The sequence below is a fragment of the Arvicanthis niloticus genome, chromosome 1, assembly GCF_011762505.2.
Source record: "Arvicanthis niloticus isolate mArvNil1 chromosome 1, mArvNil1.pat.X, whole genome shotgun sequence".
In the NCBI taxonomy this organism is placed as follows: Eukaryota; Metazoa; Chordata; class Mammalia; order Rodentia; family Muridae; genus Arvicanthis; species Arvicanthis niloticus.
The window spans coordinates 163160901-163178839 of record NC_047658.1 but is presented as its reverse complement, the minus strand read 5'-3'; the positions used below and the strand labels follow the sequence as shown (position 1 = coordinate 163178839).

General features: G+C 43.8%; 1 protein-coding gene across 1 annotated transcript in view; it reads left to right on the top strand.

The window, feature by feature from the left end:
- Window positions 1-620: 620 nt before the first annotated feature.
- The window catches only part of Ablim1 (actin binding LIM protein 1), a 202373-nt gene continuing 185054 nt past the window's right edge, over window positions 621-17939 (top strand). The window contains exon 1 of the mRNA XM_076925713.1: window positions 621-765. Within this exon, the coding sequence (XP_076781828.1) occupies window positions 711-765 (55 nt within the window). The 5' untranslated portion in view covers window positions 621-710. The remainder of the gene's footprint in view (window positions 766-17939) is intronic.

The window sequence follows — 17939 nt, the reverse complement described above, 5'->3', positions numbered from 1 at the left end:
CCTGGGGGTAGGGATGCCTTTACACATAAAGACATTGCTTTCTCCAGCCTGTACCTGATAGAAAATGGTTCAAAAACTATCCCATTCCAGTGCTTTATCAGAGAACAGTTCCCAGAGCCAAGATGAGCAGGTGTTAATAAAAAAAAGTCCCTACAGTTGTATTGTGTCTTTCTTATCCTAGTATTAAAAATAACTGTAATAAAACCCCATCTGGTTAAGATGGCAATTCATTTAGGGAAAGGTTGGAAAAGTGTGATGGGGAGTGGGAGGGATATCATCCTTCTCTCACTGCGTCTCCTCTCAGAGCTATTGTGAAATGACCGTGACCAAAATCTGGATTCTGGATTGTGCAAATTGAGCCGAATCATAGGAACATTCTTGGTGTGTTTTCTCAGAGTCTTTCTCAGAAGCAGCCAGCTGTGTTTGAAATTGTGGTGTCAGGGATCTGAGAGGCTCTTACAAGTGGTCCTCTGGGCTGTGGGAATGTTGGGAGGAGAGCTCTGTAGGTGAGGAAGGTGCTAGAACCACACAGGAAACTCCCTGTTCTTCCTGGGCCAGCCGCACACCCACGATACACACCTCTCCCTGACTTAACTCAGCCCACAAACTCCTGGGAAAAGAGCCAGGCCCAGCCTAGTTTCTGAGGAGTGGACTCAGTCCTTCTGTGCGCCAAGGGAAGCAAAGCCAGGACCAGAGGCTGGTACAGGTTAATGCCGGAAATGACGGCAGTAGTGGACCCTCACCACATCTCTGAAGACTGCAAAGGTTTGAGTGTCATTTTGTAAACTTGGCATCTGTGTCTAGCAGGGGACTATCTTTAGTAAGAAGGAAAGATACAGGGCTCTTTCTGTTGGTAAAACCATGGTATGCTTATTTTTTACGTTAACATAGAAACCTATGTATTCCAAAAGCACATACTTAACATAAAATGCCTATCTCACATGTCAGCATACCTGTAGATATTAATGAACAGGGATGTTAGACTGGACAGGGCTGTTTTGAACAGAAGCACAGCAGGTGGGCAGGCCAATCAGCTGGGTACTTTAAGGGCGTCCTCTCTGACAGTGGTCAAACACTTGTTATTGTGTTTCTGAAAGTTTTGTTTCAGTTTGGATGCTGCCCCTGGGATATTTTCTCTGCAGTTTTGTTTTGGGGGAGACTTCCTTCCTCAGTGAGGGATGAGGCTGGGTTACCTTGGTTTCTGGAGAGCAGGCAGTAGGGGATGTGGCAGAAGGCAGATGGGCTTTGTGCCCTCTCCCTTCGATGCTGGCTCTGCCTGAGACACAGCACCTCGGGTCAGCTCAGCCTGGCTCAGCTTTGTCATTCTCCTGGGCACTTGGAGGACTGGGGCACCTGGATCTGCTTCACATGAGCACACTTGTCAGGAGGCATGACATGACGGCATTCAGGGTTGGCACCTGGCAGATGATGAATAATTCATGTGGCCTCTCGTGCTCGAAACTTTTTCCAGTAAAAGTAATTCTCAGAGCCCAGGCTTCAACAACCCGGACATCTGATCCTGCACTGACTGTTGATCTGCCTTAGACGGTAACTGGAAGGTGAACATTGACAAAAAAATTGGAATAGTAAGCTTTAAAATTAACAGTAGCCCTAGGTGGGCGATAAGCCAGAGTCAGTCTCAATGTTTCCCTCCCCTCCCACACCTGCACTGAAGGATTAAGATCTCTGGATTTTTACAGAAGTTTCTTAGATACCTACCCTCTGGCTCTCCTTGAAGGCAGAATGTAAATTTTAATAAAAACACTATATATGACATAATCATTAAGATATAGTAATGCATGTTTTCTGGTTTAAAAAAAAAAGCCTATGATTTTATGATCTTCCTAACTGAAAGAGGTCATAGTGATAAAGTTATCATGTCCCAGGGTCTCTATACATCTATTTAAATATATTCATGATATGATATATAAGACATGATAATGCAGATATGTTATTTTATGTAAATTTAAGGTCTTTCCCCCCCCCCTCCCCAGCACTACACAAAGAATGGACTTTCATCTTGGTTTCCAGGAACGTTAGGGTAAATTACAGAAAAATCTTACACAACAGAAGAGATTCTGAGTCAGTAGAATAAGCTGTACATGGGTGCTATTTCTAGAGACTAAGCCCGGAAAGAAAATCTTTTTCCCCTTTGCTTTAATTGACTCCCTTTCTATTCCACGGCATATTTTGAAGGTATCTGGCATCTCTGCTTGCTGCCAACTAGAATCTGAAAAACGTATCTCTAGAACTCACTCAGTTAACTTGAATCTCAGTCATAATTAGATTGGAACTTGGCAAATTATTTCAAGACTTTAAAATCAGACACACTTTATGTTTGGAACAAGAAAGGGTCTCATTGCTCTGTATTTAAAAAAAAAATAGTGCTCAATTCAGGGCCCATTGGTAATACATTTGTTATTGTTTTGAGTCTTTCTAACCTGCCCAGGCTTGCCTCAAATTCTCTATGTAGCCCATGTTGACCTTGAACTCTTGGCTGTCTCTGACATCAGCCTTCTGAGTGCTGGGATCATAGCATGTGTTACTATGATTGGCTATAGCAATATATTTTTTGCTGAAGTGTTTTTTTTTTTTTTTTTTTTAATGAAGGGATGCATTGAATGACAGGTTTCTGACCATAATTAAACATCATTTCTATTCTCATTAGTTGGTTCCTGGATGTTTTCAAACAAACCTGGTTATCCATCCCTTCCCTACTCGAGTAGATCCCCCTTCTCCTTGAGTACCTAGAGGCAAGATTTTGATGCAGTCATTTGTTCTCTTCAGATATAAAAGGAATCCGTGAGCTAGCATTTGCATATGATTAATAGTAATTTAGGCATCTGAGATATCCAGCCCTCTATTTTATATTTAAATGTGACTGCTGACACCTAGGTCTCCGTCATTTACATATACTTTAAAGGCTGTGATGAAAGCCAGGATAATCATCAGAAGACTGTGTTTAACAAGCCTTCCTGCTATGTCACTCATTCTCACAAAGGGAGAGAGCACATCTGTATGCCTGCCTTGCAGGTTTCCTGGGCGAGGATGGAGATGGCGGGGTTAGTTGGTGGGTTCTCCCTTAAAGACGCATTCACACCTCCTTTGGCAAATGAGCTCTGCCAGCGTCCATGAACGTGGGCCAATCAGAACATGACGTTGCCAGGCACATGCGGGAGGAGTGAGGACCAATAGCAGCCAGGAGCGTAGAGCGCCCAGGTCTCAGAAAACAGCAATGGCAGGGCTTTGAGAGCTGCTGCCCAAACCTCACCTCCCCCACCGTCATAATCACTTTCTTCCCTGGTTTATGACTACACCAAGCTGCCTAAAAGACCTTAATCTGATGGACAGTATGAGCCCAGCATTTCCTTTTTTTTTTTTTTTTTTTTTTTTTTTTTAATGGCGCCATTCAGGGCCCCCCACACTGCATGCGGAAGTGATTGAAGCAATCTTCCAGGCGTTGTTGGACGCGTGGTCTTGGTCAGCATGATAGTGGAGTGACAAGCACCTCTTTATTGACTATCTCGAAGTGGCTTAAGGGGTCTGCCTCTGTTTTCATATAAAATATTATGCTGCTCACGTGACTCCGCAAGTACACTGTATTAATCCGCTCAGGTCTCTCTCCCTTTCAAGGTTCTTGGCTTCCCCTGTGAGTTTATTGCTCTTAACTTTCAAGTTACTCTCACCGTGATAGTCTCAAGCTGGTAGCATCAACACGAGTCTCTCCCCATGTGTCATCGAGTCCTCCCTTGACTGTTTATGAGCATTCTGTCTGTGGTGTTAGTTCACCAAGTGCCTCTCCATGGTGGCGGGTGGTATGCTGGGTTCAGAATGGTGAATCTCTGTCTCATGATCTCAGAAGACCCATTTATGTGCCAAAGATGTGTTCATCCAACAGGAGGCAGTTATGCCCTGGGTGGGAGAAGGACAGGGGTTGAGACGGAGGCTTGGAGAGCATGCCATCATCCACAATGTATAGGGTGGTCCCTAGAGAGGCTGGAGGGCTTTCTGGTATTCCGGTGACCCTATTGGCTACCATGGCCAGGTCTGACTGTGGACCTCTCTGACTTCACAATCAGTCTCTTGTCCTTGGGAGCCACCATTTTCTCTTCACACAGCGTCACAGAGACTGAAGACTTACTCTCCCCTTGTTAATGGGACAGTTCTTTGGTGAACTTTTTTTCCTGATATAAATATATACTATAAAGTTAAAGCAGGAGAGAACAGACCTGTTGGACGGAGGGTCCTGGTTAAGTCCTTGGCCTCTAGAGGCAGGAGCTGGATCTAATCGTAGCTCTGGCACCTCTTTCTGTGTAACCTTGGATGAGCTTCTTAATTTAAACAGCATTTTTATTTTTTGATGGTGTGTATATGTGTTTCGTGTATATCTAGGTATGGACATATCTGTGCACATGCGTGTGGAGGTCATAGGGCACACTGGGTGTTTTCCTTGTTTGCTTTTCTACCTGACTTTTTTGGAATGGTGTGCTTGCTGAACCTGGAGCTCACTGACTGGCTAGGCTGGCCGGCCAGTGAGCTCCCAGGACCCACCTGTCTCTGCCTCTGACTCCCAGAGTTGCCAGCACCTGCCTCAGCACACAGCTTTGTTTTTTTTAATGTGGATACTGGGGCTAGAATTCAGGTCTTTATGCTTAGACAGCAAACACTTTACTGGCGAGCCATCTCCCTGGCATTGTTTCCTAATTTTTCCTTCTCTGGGAGGATGGGATGGGTGCTGACTTAGTTAGGGTTTTTATTACTGTGATAAAATACAATGAACAACGTCAGCTTACGAAGGAAGGGCTGTATCTCAGCTTATAGATGTCATCATCCAGGGAAGTCAGGGCGGGAGCTCGAGGCAGGAACCACAGCCACAGCAGAGTGCTGCTTACTGGCTTGTTCCCCATGGCTTGCTCAGCCTTCTTATACCATTTTGGACTACCTGCCCAGGAGTGTCACTGCCCCCAGTGAGTTGGGCCCTCTCCCAACCAATCATCAATCAAGAAAGAGTACCATGGGCCAATCTGTGTTGGCATTTTCTTAGCTAAGGTTCCCTCTTCCCAGATGACATGGGTCAAGTCTACAAAAGACTAACCAGTACAGGGTTGAAGGCTGTCCCATGTAACCCTGGTTATCCCTGAAGCTCCTGTGTCACTGAGGGTGTCCTTGGACTCCAGATTCTCTTCCTCCCTCCACTTCTGAAGTGTTGGGAATACAGTCATGTGATACCACACCCAGCTTGAGTTTTTAATTTCTGTAACCCTAAATTTCTACAACTGTAAAATAGGGGTAACACAACTACATGTTTTATAGGAATATGAAAGTCAAGTGAGAACATCTATAAAACTCACACCCCACCCAGGATAATGAATAGATTACACAGTTCGCAATTACAGCTCTATCTGGACATTCTTTTCAATTAATTACATTGTTGGCTAATCCATTGGAATCCTGAATAGTTTGAATTATTTCTACTTTTAGGGGTTTATTTTTATTTTCATAGATTCTATTTCGGGTTGCTTCTACTTCTAGGTATTATTCGTTTAATATGAATCATACCAGAAAAGACTTTGATTGTGAAAACATAATGCATGAGAGACTAAGCTGCTGCCCTTGACAGACGTCCAAACCCAAGGGGTAACTGCTGCCCTCAGCTTTACTTATGGCTTACGTCACCACAGCCATGAATCCTTTTACATTTCCAGATCAAACAGCAGCTTCTCCCAGGATGGGAGACCAGGTTGTAGACCAGGTTGGTCTCTGCCTCCCCAGTGCTGGGATTAAAGGCAAGCATGCAGCAGGTGTCATGCTTCTTAATGGGACTTTTTGCTTTGTCTTTATTCTTCGAAGCTGAATGAATTGGTAATCTACTAAAATGCCTAACTACTTATTATTCGAGCCATCTAAGGGAGTTTGTACACCTTTCTGGTAAAGATCCAGATTCTGAGATTTCATCTCACTGTTACATCTATGAAAGACTGCCTTTCCCGTCTGTTTTTCTGTTTAATTAAATGACCCTTTAAAAATAAAAAAGAACTTCAAGAACGTGGGGCCAGCAAGATGCCTCAGTGGGTAAAGGCGCTTACCACCAAGTCTGAAGACCTGAGTTTGATCTCAGAACCCGCATTGTAGAAGGAAAGTACCAACTTCTGCAAGTTATCCTCTGACCTGCACATATAGGCTGTGTCATGTACACACACACACACACACCCATGCACACTCATGCACGCACACATACATACACAAATATTTTAAAAAATTAGTGGAAAAAAAAAACCAAGCCCAAACATCGTTCATTTAGAATCTGTACAAAATTGGCCTGAGGACGGTTTCTGTCCTGAAATGTTGCAGAATCAGTTGGTGTGCAGTGAGTAATTACATAAACACAATCCAGAAGCCCGAGCCCACCCTGCCTCTGCGTGCCTCACCATTGCCTAGTTCTGAACTCCAGGAGGGAGAATCTGACCTCACTGAGTGCCAGTGTCCTCTCTCGAATCCCACAGCATGGAACAAAACTAGAGAGTAAAGAAAGGTCAAATACCATTGGGAAGATAATTTTCAAAGTTGACAGTTTCAAAGCTTGTCTCTCCTCTCATTATTACAGTAGTCCCTTTTAATGTATGAAATGTGGTTTAAAAGAAACTTTGAGTGTTGTTTCTAGATTTTGCATTTACTTATAAATTGTTGAGTATAAAAGTAAAACCCTAACATTCCTCATGGCTCATCATGGAGAAAATAAAATCAATATATGGTCACTTATACATCTTATTTATCTGAGGCAGGCTGCTTTCAAATAAAGACAACTTTAAACTTCATGATCTCCTGCCTCCACCCCACATGCACTGAGATTGTAAGTGTGCATTGCATATGCACTGGAATTGCAAATGTGTGCTCCACATGCACTGGGGTTGTGAGTGTGTACCACACATGCACTGGGGTCATGAGTGTGCACCACACATGCACTGAGATTGCAAGTGTGCACTATAGGACCTGCTTTATTGGATGGAATACAGGGTTTACTTGAAACTGAGCCACAATGGAATAAGTCTTGTGCCCAGTTAACCTACTTAAAGGAGTGTGGGGGGAGACAATTTTAACTCTCAGCGACCTTTCTAACAAACTCAGTTCTGCACAGCTGAGACCAATAACCAGGATTACACGGATCAAATGCTAAGAAATACAAGATCTGAACCCTCTCGTGAGCTGCCTAATGTGAGCTTTGTAAAGAACACAGTGGTAAATAGTTTGGCCTTTGTGAGGCAAATGGTTGTTGGTACAACTATGTAACTGGGAGTCTAGCAAAAAGGCAGCCATGGATAGCACACAAACAAACAGATGTCGATGCATCTAAATAAAACTATTTATAAGGCAGCAAGCATTCCTTTGCAGACCACCAAAAGAAATCAGGACAAGCAAGCCAGGAGACGTATTTTGAAATAGAAAATATAGTTTTTAATGTAATGAAGATTTGTTTCATTTAACGTTATATGTTTTAGAATTGAGTGCAGAAAAAAATTTTTCATATTGGTCATTCATCAGATAAAATTTTCATTGTCCTACTACACGTTAGTCAGAATAAGAACTACGCTCCAGAAGTGTGTTTTGCTACACAGGACATCTACTCTGAAGGCCAGCTTGAAAACAGGCTTACCAGGAATTCTAATGTTCCTGCTTAGCTGCAGAACGGGAAAGAGGAATTAAAGAGACATTAAGGAGACACCTAATTAATGTGATTTGGTTTTATGCCACTTTTAAGTTTTTATCTAGCCGATGTGACCTAGATTCATATAAAGGAATTAAGAGGATTACCACGGATGTTTTTTCTCTTAATTAGGAAACAATATGCAGAATTCAAGTCAGTATGTTTCAGCCTCATTTGCCCTTCATACAGATTTTGAATTACAGGTATCTCAGGTTTCTTGTCATCATTGAAGAGAGACTGAAACATGGAATGGCACTAGAAAATGAGAAGGTGGGGGAGGGGTGGTTGTTGCTTTGTTTTGGCTAAGAATCTCTGATACCTGTTTAGTAGGTTACAGTCTGCTTGGAGCTGGTAGGTTGTAGGTTTCCAGATTCCTGTGGAGTGAATCCAGATACAGAAGAGTCCGGAGTACAGTTTGGGGAAGTTGAGGGCAGGAGAATGCTATGGACAAAGCTTAATATTTCCCAGTTCTTACTTTTCAGGTCTGTCTGCTCCCTCTCTGCATCTCTTTCTCTACCTACCTACTTATTCATCTTCTATCTATCAATCGATCAATCGATCTATCGATCTATCTATATCTGTGATGGTTTGCATATGCTTGGCCCAGGGAGTGGCACTATTAGAAGGTGTGGCCTTGTTGGAGTAGGTGTGTCACTGAGGGCGTGGGCTTTAAGACCCTCACCCTAGCTGCCTGGAAGTCAGTCTTCCACTAGCAGCCTTCAGATGCGGATGTAGAACTCTCAGCTCCTCCTGCACCATGCCTGCTTGGATGCTGCCATGTTCCCACCTTGATGATAATGGACTGAATCTCTGAAACTGTAAGCCAGCCCCAATTAAATGTTGTCCTTTATAAGAGTTGCCTTGGTCATGGTGTCTCTTCACAGTAATAAAACCCTAACTAAGATTTTATCTATCTATCTATCTATCTATCTATCTATCCATCTATCTATCTATCTGGGGAGCTTCTCTGTGCTCCTGTCTCTCTCCCTGTCTCTTCCCTCCCTTCCCTTTCTCCCTGCATTGTATTCTGCCTCTTCCTGGTAGCAGTGTCAAAATACACATGGGGAAAAGCATTTAAAGATCTAACTATTTTGTGGTATTTATTTCACCTACTAACTGAGCTCCAGTTGACCAGTCTCTGAGTGAGGAGCTGGGGCTCAGCGGAGGGATGATAGTCATTCTTTCATCCATGTAGACACCCATGACCACGGCACACACATCCACGACCACGTCACACACATCCACGACCACGTCACAGACATCCACGACCATGGCACACACATCCACGACCACGGCACACACTTCCACGACCATGACACACACATCCACGACCACGGCATACACATCCACGGCCACGTCACAGACATCCACGACCATGGCACACACATCCATGACCACAGCATACACATCCACAACTCAGCACACACATCCACGACCACGGCACACACTTCCATGACTACGGCACAAACTTCACAAGGAAGTGTCCAAATGGCCAAGTAGCACTTGAGAAATCTGACTATGGGTAACCCTCAAAGCCCTTCATGAACTGCAGCTATGCATCCGTCAGAGCGACCACAATGAGAAGGAACAGCAGTGTTGGGTACCAGAAACTCTATGGAGTGCCTGAGACTTTACATCGCTGGCAGGCATATGTACCAAACAAATGACTTAAAAGAGTATCTAACAGTACCATCAAAAGAAAATGTATGTGCATATGTACATATATATGTGTATATGATCTATAGCATAGGCATCCACTAAGAAAATGTGCAATAACATTCTTCATAGCATATTTATTCATAGTAGTGACAAACTATTTAAAAAAATGTTCCCAAACAGGACGATGGATGCCTACATTGATTATGGAGTATTGTTTCCATGAAATATCACTCCAAAATAAAAGTAGACAATATTTTATATACAATATGTTAGAGTCACACAAGCTGTATGTTGAGCAAGAGGAGCCAGAGAAGTACATTGCTGAAGGAATCCTCTTGGAAGTTGAAACTCCAACAGCAATCATCAAGTTTGATGGGCCATGGGGCTACATGGTGGGGGCGTGAGGCCCCATGGTGGGAGTGTGGGGCTACATGGTGGGGACGTGGGGCTACATGGTGGGATCGTGGGGCTACATGGTGGGGGCGTGGGGCTATATGGTGGGGGTGTGGGGCCACATGGTGGGGGTGTGAGGCCCCATGGTGGGAGTGTGGGGTCACATGGTGGGAGTGTGGGGCTACATGGTAGAGATGTGGGGCTGCAAGGTGGAGGTGTGGGGTGGCATAATGGGGCGTGGGGCCGCATGGTGGTGATTGGGGCTACAGTGTAGTGGAAGGAGACCAAGGGCTCCTTTGTGGGGTTTTAGACATGTTTGAGATTTTGGCCCTGTGCTTACGCAAATGTAAAGATTCACCAAGCTGTCTGCTTGAGGTTTGTGACCTGCAGAGTAGATAAGACAGATTTCAATAGAATCTTAGCACCACAAGTGAAATGAATCTGAGCTTCATTTAAGACGCTTGGAAGTATAAGTTCTAGCTTATGTGTATGATCTGAACTCCACTAAAAATACAGAGAAAACACGGGAAACCCCTTGAAGGATAGACAGTGGTCTCTGGAGCATGGGACTGTGTTTATTTCTCACAAAGTTTTAGTGCTTTTGAAACTTTCTATGAACAAACGTGTATTTGCTTCTATACCAGAAAATTTTAACTGGGAGAAACAGTCATTGTGGCATTAACTGACAGTTTAACAATTTGTAAATGAGATTTTTACTTTTAGGGGTGACGTAGCAATTCAGAACCAGGTTATGCAGTAACTATAGGAGGAGCTGGGCTGGCACCAAGGGCAGGGTGTGGATGAACACAAGCATCAGAAGTGACTCGTGAACCTTAGATCATGTCTCCTTGGGTCTGTGGCCTCGGCCACTGTTGGTCTGACTCTGCTTCTGTTTCCTGTCGTCAGTGGTCTCTGAGAATGTTCACATTTCCTGAAAGCCTGACATGATGATTTCCTAAGCCATTAGTGATTTTTATTCCCTTTTGTTGTTGAGATAACTATGTAGCTGGCACCACGTAGTCCAGGCTGGACTTGAACTCACAGAGATCCACCTGCCTCTTACCTCTCAAGTTCTGGGACTAAAGGTGTGTGTCAACACCTGGGCTTCCATTTGTATTCTTAAAAGCTTTTTTATCCGGGCCCTTTCCATTTCTGGGTATTACTGTCTGCTTCGTTTTCAATGTGAGGTTGTGGCTTCTTTCCTGTTGCTCTGTATACCAGTGAGGAATTAAAAGTCAGTTGTGCCAAACCATTCCCTCATCCTGAAAAAGCATAGAAAAGAGAGAAAATAACTTACACACACACACACACACACACACACACACACACACACACACACACACACCACGAGAGAAAGAAAGAGACAGAGAGGAATCCATTTGTCTTGTTGAAGAGACCCACCACCCACTTCATCCTGATGCAGGCTATTTTTGTTTGCTTTGCCCGAAAGAACTCATGTGTTGGAAGCCTTTAAGGGGATGGTTTACATCAGAAATGAAAAGCCGACGCTTGGTTCTGTTTAATGCCTGTTGCAGGGCCTCAGACAAAGAAGTGTCCTGTAGGCACTGACTGAATTGCTTTTCTGACACATTTGGATTTTCTTCCTGATGCGTGCACATTTATAATTGTGAAGTAAAGGAATAATAATCTTTAAATCCATTATTCCTGAATCTGTTCTCAGCAAATCTTTGTCCAACAAAAATCTAACTAGCTTAGCTTAGTTGGTTAATTTTCACATTCTTTGTGATATCCAAGGGTAAACTGAAACACCACTCAACCTCCTTTTTCTTCAAAAAAATTTTGACACCTTTCCCTTTCTGGACAGGGTGAGTAATAGTGTTATGTAGTATGGCTGGAAATTATAATCAATAAACTTTACACATCTTTAACTACAATGCCAGGAAAGTCTGCTGAGCAGGACTATTTAATTAAAGTAATGAGCTAAGAGGCTCCAGGAGTTTTGGTGCAGATGGCGCTTTGAGTAACTTTGAAGCTATATGTATCGTTTTAATCTTTTCCCAAGGCAGTTCACACAAAGTAGTCATTTAAATGCCCAGAGTTCACAAATGTTTGTCAAGCTTTGTCCCTAGCCCAGGAGAAAATTAAGAACCAGGACAAGCATGTTGGAGTCTTCTGGGGTCATAGTTTGATGGTTTCTGCTTTGTGAGCCTTGTGGCTCCAGCCTTGACATCTGGGTAGATGGATGCTTCTACCTCCATCCTACCCCTCTCTTGTGAGATCACCCAGGGTCTCAGCTGTCTGGTGGACCCCCCTCACTCTGTGGATAACATCTGTGGATAACATCTGTGGATAACTCTGTGGTGACATCATGAGCCAGTGTTCTAACTCACATGAGCTTATGGATATTCTGATGACATCATAAGCCAATGTTTTATCTGACGTGATCTCATTGATATTCTGATGACAACATGAGCTAGTGTTCTGACATGATCTCATGGATATACTGATGACACCATGAGCCAGTTCTCTATCTGACATGAGCTCATGGATATACTGATGGCATCATGAGCCAGTGTTCTGCCTCACATGAGCTCATTGTCGGCTGTTTCCAACAAAGCTCCTCTCTCTCCTACTCTACTTCTTGGAGGTCTCTCAGGCGGCAACCTTTGCTGTTCTTTCCGATGCCAGTCTTTATTATGAAGACGTATTTTCACTTTGGGGTATCTGTGACCTTTCATGTTGTCCCTTGTCTCATCCCACCCTTGGCCATCAAACTGCCTCTTTTTCTTGCTGCCACAGCCTACAGCACATGCTCCTCCATAGTTGGTAGTCCCCATTTCCAGTTCCCTTTGGATTCAGTATTTGCAGAGGCTACCCCTAACTCTGTCCCTTCTAGTTTGTCATGGTTAGAAATTCACCCATCACTTAATATCATCCACCAGGAAACACTGTAAATCATGACCCACTCCTGACACTGACACACACTTGTTTGTGTTTCCCAGTTTGTGGAATGAGTGTTTTTTGTGGGTTAGGCATCTTGATTATGATTTATAGCAAGGCAAGAGGTGCTATGAGTCTTCATTGGGATGCCATAAGTTTCATAGGGTAAACCTAGAGGAGAAATAAGGATGGATATCAAAATTATACTGAGTGGAAAAGGCTGTAGACAAAAGGATACTGGATACATTGATGGAGAAACAGAAATCCTAACAGTCGGTACCTCTGATATGTGAGCAAGGACCTTCTGGGAGTAGGGCGTGTTCTGTCCCTTCACAGAAGATGGAGGTTATACGGTGAATAGATTTGTTAAAACTTATTGAATCATACCTTTAAGATCTCTGCTTTTTACTTAACACATCAATTCATTAAAAGTAACAAAATCAATGTATACTGAACCATTTTTGGAGTAAGAAGCATAATAGTATTCTATTAGCAACCAAAGAGGAAGCATCTGGTAGCTCTAAATGCACTATGCGGGGGGGAGGGGGGGAGAAGACTTTCTGGTAGTTGTGACCAGGAGGTGGGGGGAATGGTGGAATTCACTTCAAAAATACGCCTACCCACACACTATCACTTGGCAATATAGGACACGATCCACGAGAGATTAAAATCTGATTTCAGAAATGAACATATGGATCATTAAAGTGGAACTTTCCAAAGTTTCTAAAAATCTTATACCCTAAAATGTGTAGTCTTAAAATACTTGCCCTCGCCCGCTGCCGGAAATAAATCACAACCGTTTGCTTTAAGCTGGCATGAGGGCTGACGGCACATAGTCAGGAACAACTACTATCTCCTTCCAGGCTGGAAGCCCTCACACACAGGCCTGTGACTGTTCTCTTAGAAGGTGCAGGTGCGGGCAGTCTTGTTTTTATTCATTGGTTGAAACTGTTTGAAACTTATATGATTTCATGTCACAATGTGAATATCCCATTATAAAACAGCAGTAGTTACCTGAACATACACATCCCTTTCTTTTATAGAAAGAGGATATAATTGCTTTCTGCTTTTCTGTCTTTCACTGTTACTTCAGGATCCACATGTGGCTTCTAATTAAGTTTCTGTTCTCACTGCTTTGGGTATTTTTCTTTATAATGTCTAAACTAACCTTCAGTGGAGTATTCCTGGTGGACACCAGGAACTATTGGTGGCTTTAGGTTGACATACGGAGAAATACTGTCATTTTGGCCACGTTATAGATGAAGCAACCAAAACCCAGGAAGTAAAGAACTTGGGGCTGAGGAGATGGCGCAGGGCATAACGCGCTGACTGTATGTGCTGGAGGACCTGAGTTTGGATCCCCAGAACATAACTAAAAATTCTGGCCATGGCCATGAGTGTTTCTGTAACCCTCGATCTGTGGCTGTCAAGAGTGGCAACAGGAGGATGATTGGAATGCCAGCTGCCAACCTGGCTCCAGATTCAGTGAGAGAACTTGCCTCAAGCAGGTAAGACAGAGGATGAGAGAGCTAGACACCAGATGTTCACAAATGCACATCTGCATAGATGTGTACATAGATCATGCACACTCACAAACACAGCCAATCCATCCATCCATCCATACATACATACATGCATACATACATACATTTAAAATAATTGAAAAGAAAGTACCCACCTCAGGTTACCCAGAAGAAAAAAACAAAGCCGGTATTTGGGCTGGAGAACCCCCTCCCCAACAGAATGTATCAACCACATTGTTACATAGTTTATTTGCATTCTTAGTGTTTAAACATTGGTGCTAGCTTGTGGCCATTGGTGTCATGGACAGTTTCCATGTGATTTATTTTGATCAATTTTTGGTCTCCAGATGCATGACTTAACATTCCTCATAAGTTAAAAACTAAAGCATATATATCTATATTGTTCCTTCAGAAATCATATTCTTCTACCATATTTCTATTAAACACATGATAAAGCAGTGGTCCTCAACCTTCCTAATGATGCCGCCCTTTAATACAATCCCTCATGTTGTGGAGACCTCCAACCATAACATTATTTTGCTGTTACTTTGTAACTGTCATTTTGCTATTGTTATTTGTGATGTAAATATCTATGTTTTCTGATGGTTTTAGGTGACCCCCTGTAAAAGGGTCATTTGACCCCCTGTAAAAGAGTCACAACCCACAAGTTGAGAACCACTGTTCAGAAGCATGCATAAGTGTTCAGGGTACTATATCTATGTTGACATATTCCCTTGCATGCTACAACAGATTACCTTGAAGCTACTGCACACTCTATTTTGACAAACAATAGAGTCCTGCACAGTGATTCTGCCCGAGAGCATTTCCGTATCAGAGACTGCCAATTTTACATCCAATAAACTGTTCCTAGCAGAGAAAGAATGCCGTAGAGCAGCCATTCAATCAGCTCCAGACTCCGGAAACTTCTCTTTTGTTAGACAAATCATTGTCCATCTAGAGCCACGGATAAAACAGTGTGTTTTCAAACCTGCTACAGCTGTGGACTTTGAAATAGCCAAAGGCATCTTTTATTCATAGTGAAGCCTTGGACTTGCCTTTGGGAGTTCAGGTTATTTTTAAGCTGGGAGTGCTGAGTAGGGCTGGAGTTTAGAGGGAGGTGCTGTCCTGGGGGAGGGATGTCTAGAGGGGGTAGTTATGTGGAGGCTTTGGACAAGGTGAGGTCTGGCATCTCACAGGGTCACTGCTGTGATTAACGAAACCTGTGGTTTTAAAGTACTTGGGCAAAACCAAGTGCTTGGTGAGGCTGTAATAATGGGTTCGTGCAAAATGCATGGCTGGACATCGCCAGTGCTCTCCTGGGAATTCTAGTCCACAGAGAAAGGATGGAGGTGGACACACTTTTCTGAGCCATGCGTTATGTTCTGCCCCTGGGGAGGCTGCCCATATTTAGGTAGATAGTCTCCAATTGGGACTTATCCTGGTCACCAGTCCTTGCCCCCTTCATTTCCTGTGATCTGAACTGAGCTTCCTTCTGGAGAACCTTCTACTTGGAACCTTCTCCTCTGCCTCCCTCTAAGTCCCTTTAATTTCTTAATAAATTTTTCTTCAAAGACCTGTCAGGACATCGAGTTCCCCACTGTCTCAGCAGCACCAAGCTGATGCAGTCATTCCTTCTGCACATTCGCAAGAAGACTACCGAGAGGGAAACCCCATTTGCGTATGTCACTGTTGGGGTGAAGTAGAAACATGTGAAATTGTTCATGTAAATGGGAAACACAAGCCATTCCTGTGTTCAGAAATATTTCTTTCAACAAGCTGGGTGTGGTGATGTGTGCTCTAAACCCAGCAACTGGGAGGTAAAAGCAAGGAGATCCTGGGGTTAAGACCAGTCTCAGCTATATAAAAACAAAACCCAAACAAATAAAATAGGTGAGAAACTAATTGGAACCATAAGCCATATTGTCAACCTTCCACACAATCCATAAATGCTGCTGCGTCTGCGAGTTGGACAGTGCGTCTACTGCACATTCGTGTTGGTTGCACCGCCTGCATGTTGGACGCTGTGCCTGTGTGTTGGACAGTGCACAGTTGTGTTTGTTGGCCTGGGGCATTTTTGTGCCTAATTTCCTACTAGTTAACATGTTCTTTGAGGGCCTCTGATTTGTTCATCAGTAAAGCTGCTACCATCTGGCCATCACCATCTGACCTGCCATACTATGTGCGTTCAGTATGTGCTTGTATTTTACTTTAATTAACGTGTGTATGGGTTTGTTGCATGCAAGCATTTATGCACATGTGTGTAGAGACCAGAAGTCAACCTTCGGTGTCTTTCCTCGGGAGCCATCGACCTTATTTTTCTGAGGTGGGGTCCCTCACTGGGGCCCAGGTCTTGGTAACTTTTCTAGGTTAGCTGGCCAGTGACCCCTAGGGCCTTCTTGTTTTTACCTGTCTGGTATTGGGGTTATAGGTGTGTTATCATGCCAAGCATTTTACATCAGTGAGAGGTGTAATTCACTCATGTTCGTAAAGCAGGGACTTTACCCACTGAGACATTCCCGGCTCCTTCATACATATTTGCAGAATAAGGTTAATACCTCAGTTGTGGTTTTTTGTAATGGTCATTGTCTATTGCAAAGGGAAGCTTCCTTGATGAGGGGAGAGAGCTATATATCTATGTGGGGCTAAAGATAAATATTTAGGATGTGATTAGGGCTTATGCTGGCTTAGTGAAGTGGCACTTGTAGGTTTTCTTCCAAGATCCATGCCTCCACTAACACTGGATAGTTGCTCAGGTTTCCAGTGCAGGCATGATTTTACTTTATATATTCTTAGGAGCATAACCTAGAGGAAATACTTTAAATGTAAAGTTTAAATCTAAAAGTGAATAGCCTCAAGGAAAGAAACCAGCAAACAAGAGGCCTGCTATCACATGGGGGGGAATGGTTACCTGGGATACTGGCCATGTTCTAATAAATCAACAGAGAACTTGAGGTCTACCAGAATGAGTCAGGGCTTTGCAGCGTTGAGAGAGATGAATTATAAATACTTCCAGCCGGGCCACTGGAAATGCTTCCCTCTGCAGTCTTCCTCCCAGGAGATCTGTGGAGGAGGGGAACCAGGAGCTGGCAGGCGCGGGCACCTGCTCAGGGTCAGCAGCTCGGCAGACTGCTGATGCTGGAGCTGCGGGGTCTACCGGCCATTTATCCTGCCAGCAAGGACAACCTGTCTCCCAATTACTGGGACAGCTTCCTCTGGCCACAGCTGGTGGGGACCTCTGGGTATACACCTGCCACTTAGCTCCTTCCAGATCAGTGACACTTATACAACCTATGACCAAAAGCTTGACACCGTCTGAGCCTCACTGTGCCATAGAATGTGTATGTCTTCCTCTCTCCATCTAAAAGAGCCAATGGCGGCAACAGTGTCATATCTGTGGTAGAACACAGTTTTATCCGAGTCCTAGGTGTTCACATTTGACAGTGACTCCTGATGGAATAGTGTCAGATTCTTACTGAGTGCCTAGTGTGTGTAGAGCCCCCTGGGAAGGAAGACAGTTGCTCAGCAGCTGGCAGGAGACGCTGACAGTCTAGAAGCCACTCTAGGATGCAGTAAGATGTGAATACTGAGCAGAGCTGTCTCCTGTGTGGAGATGGGATGGGTGTGTGCTCTAGCCGAACTCATTCAGGAAGCCTGGCAGGAAGAGGTCACAGGTTGCATTTTTAAGATCAGGGGAATTTCCAGGAGGTTCTAATAGGAAGCAGGCTGAGGAATTTTAGCAAATGAGAGAGATGTATGGCACA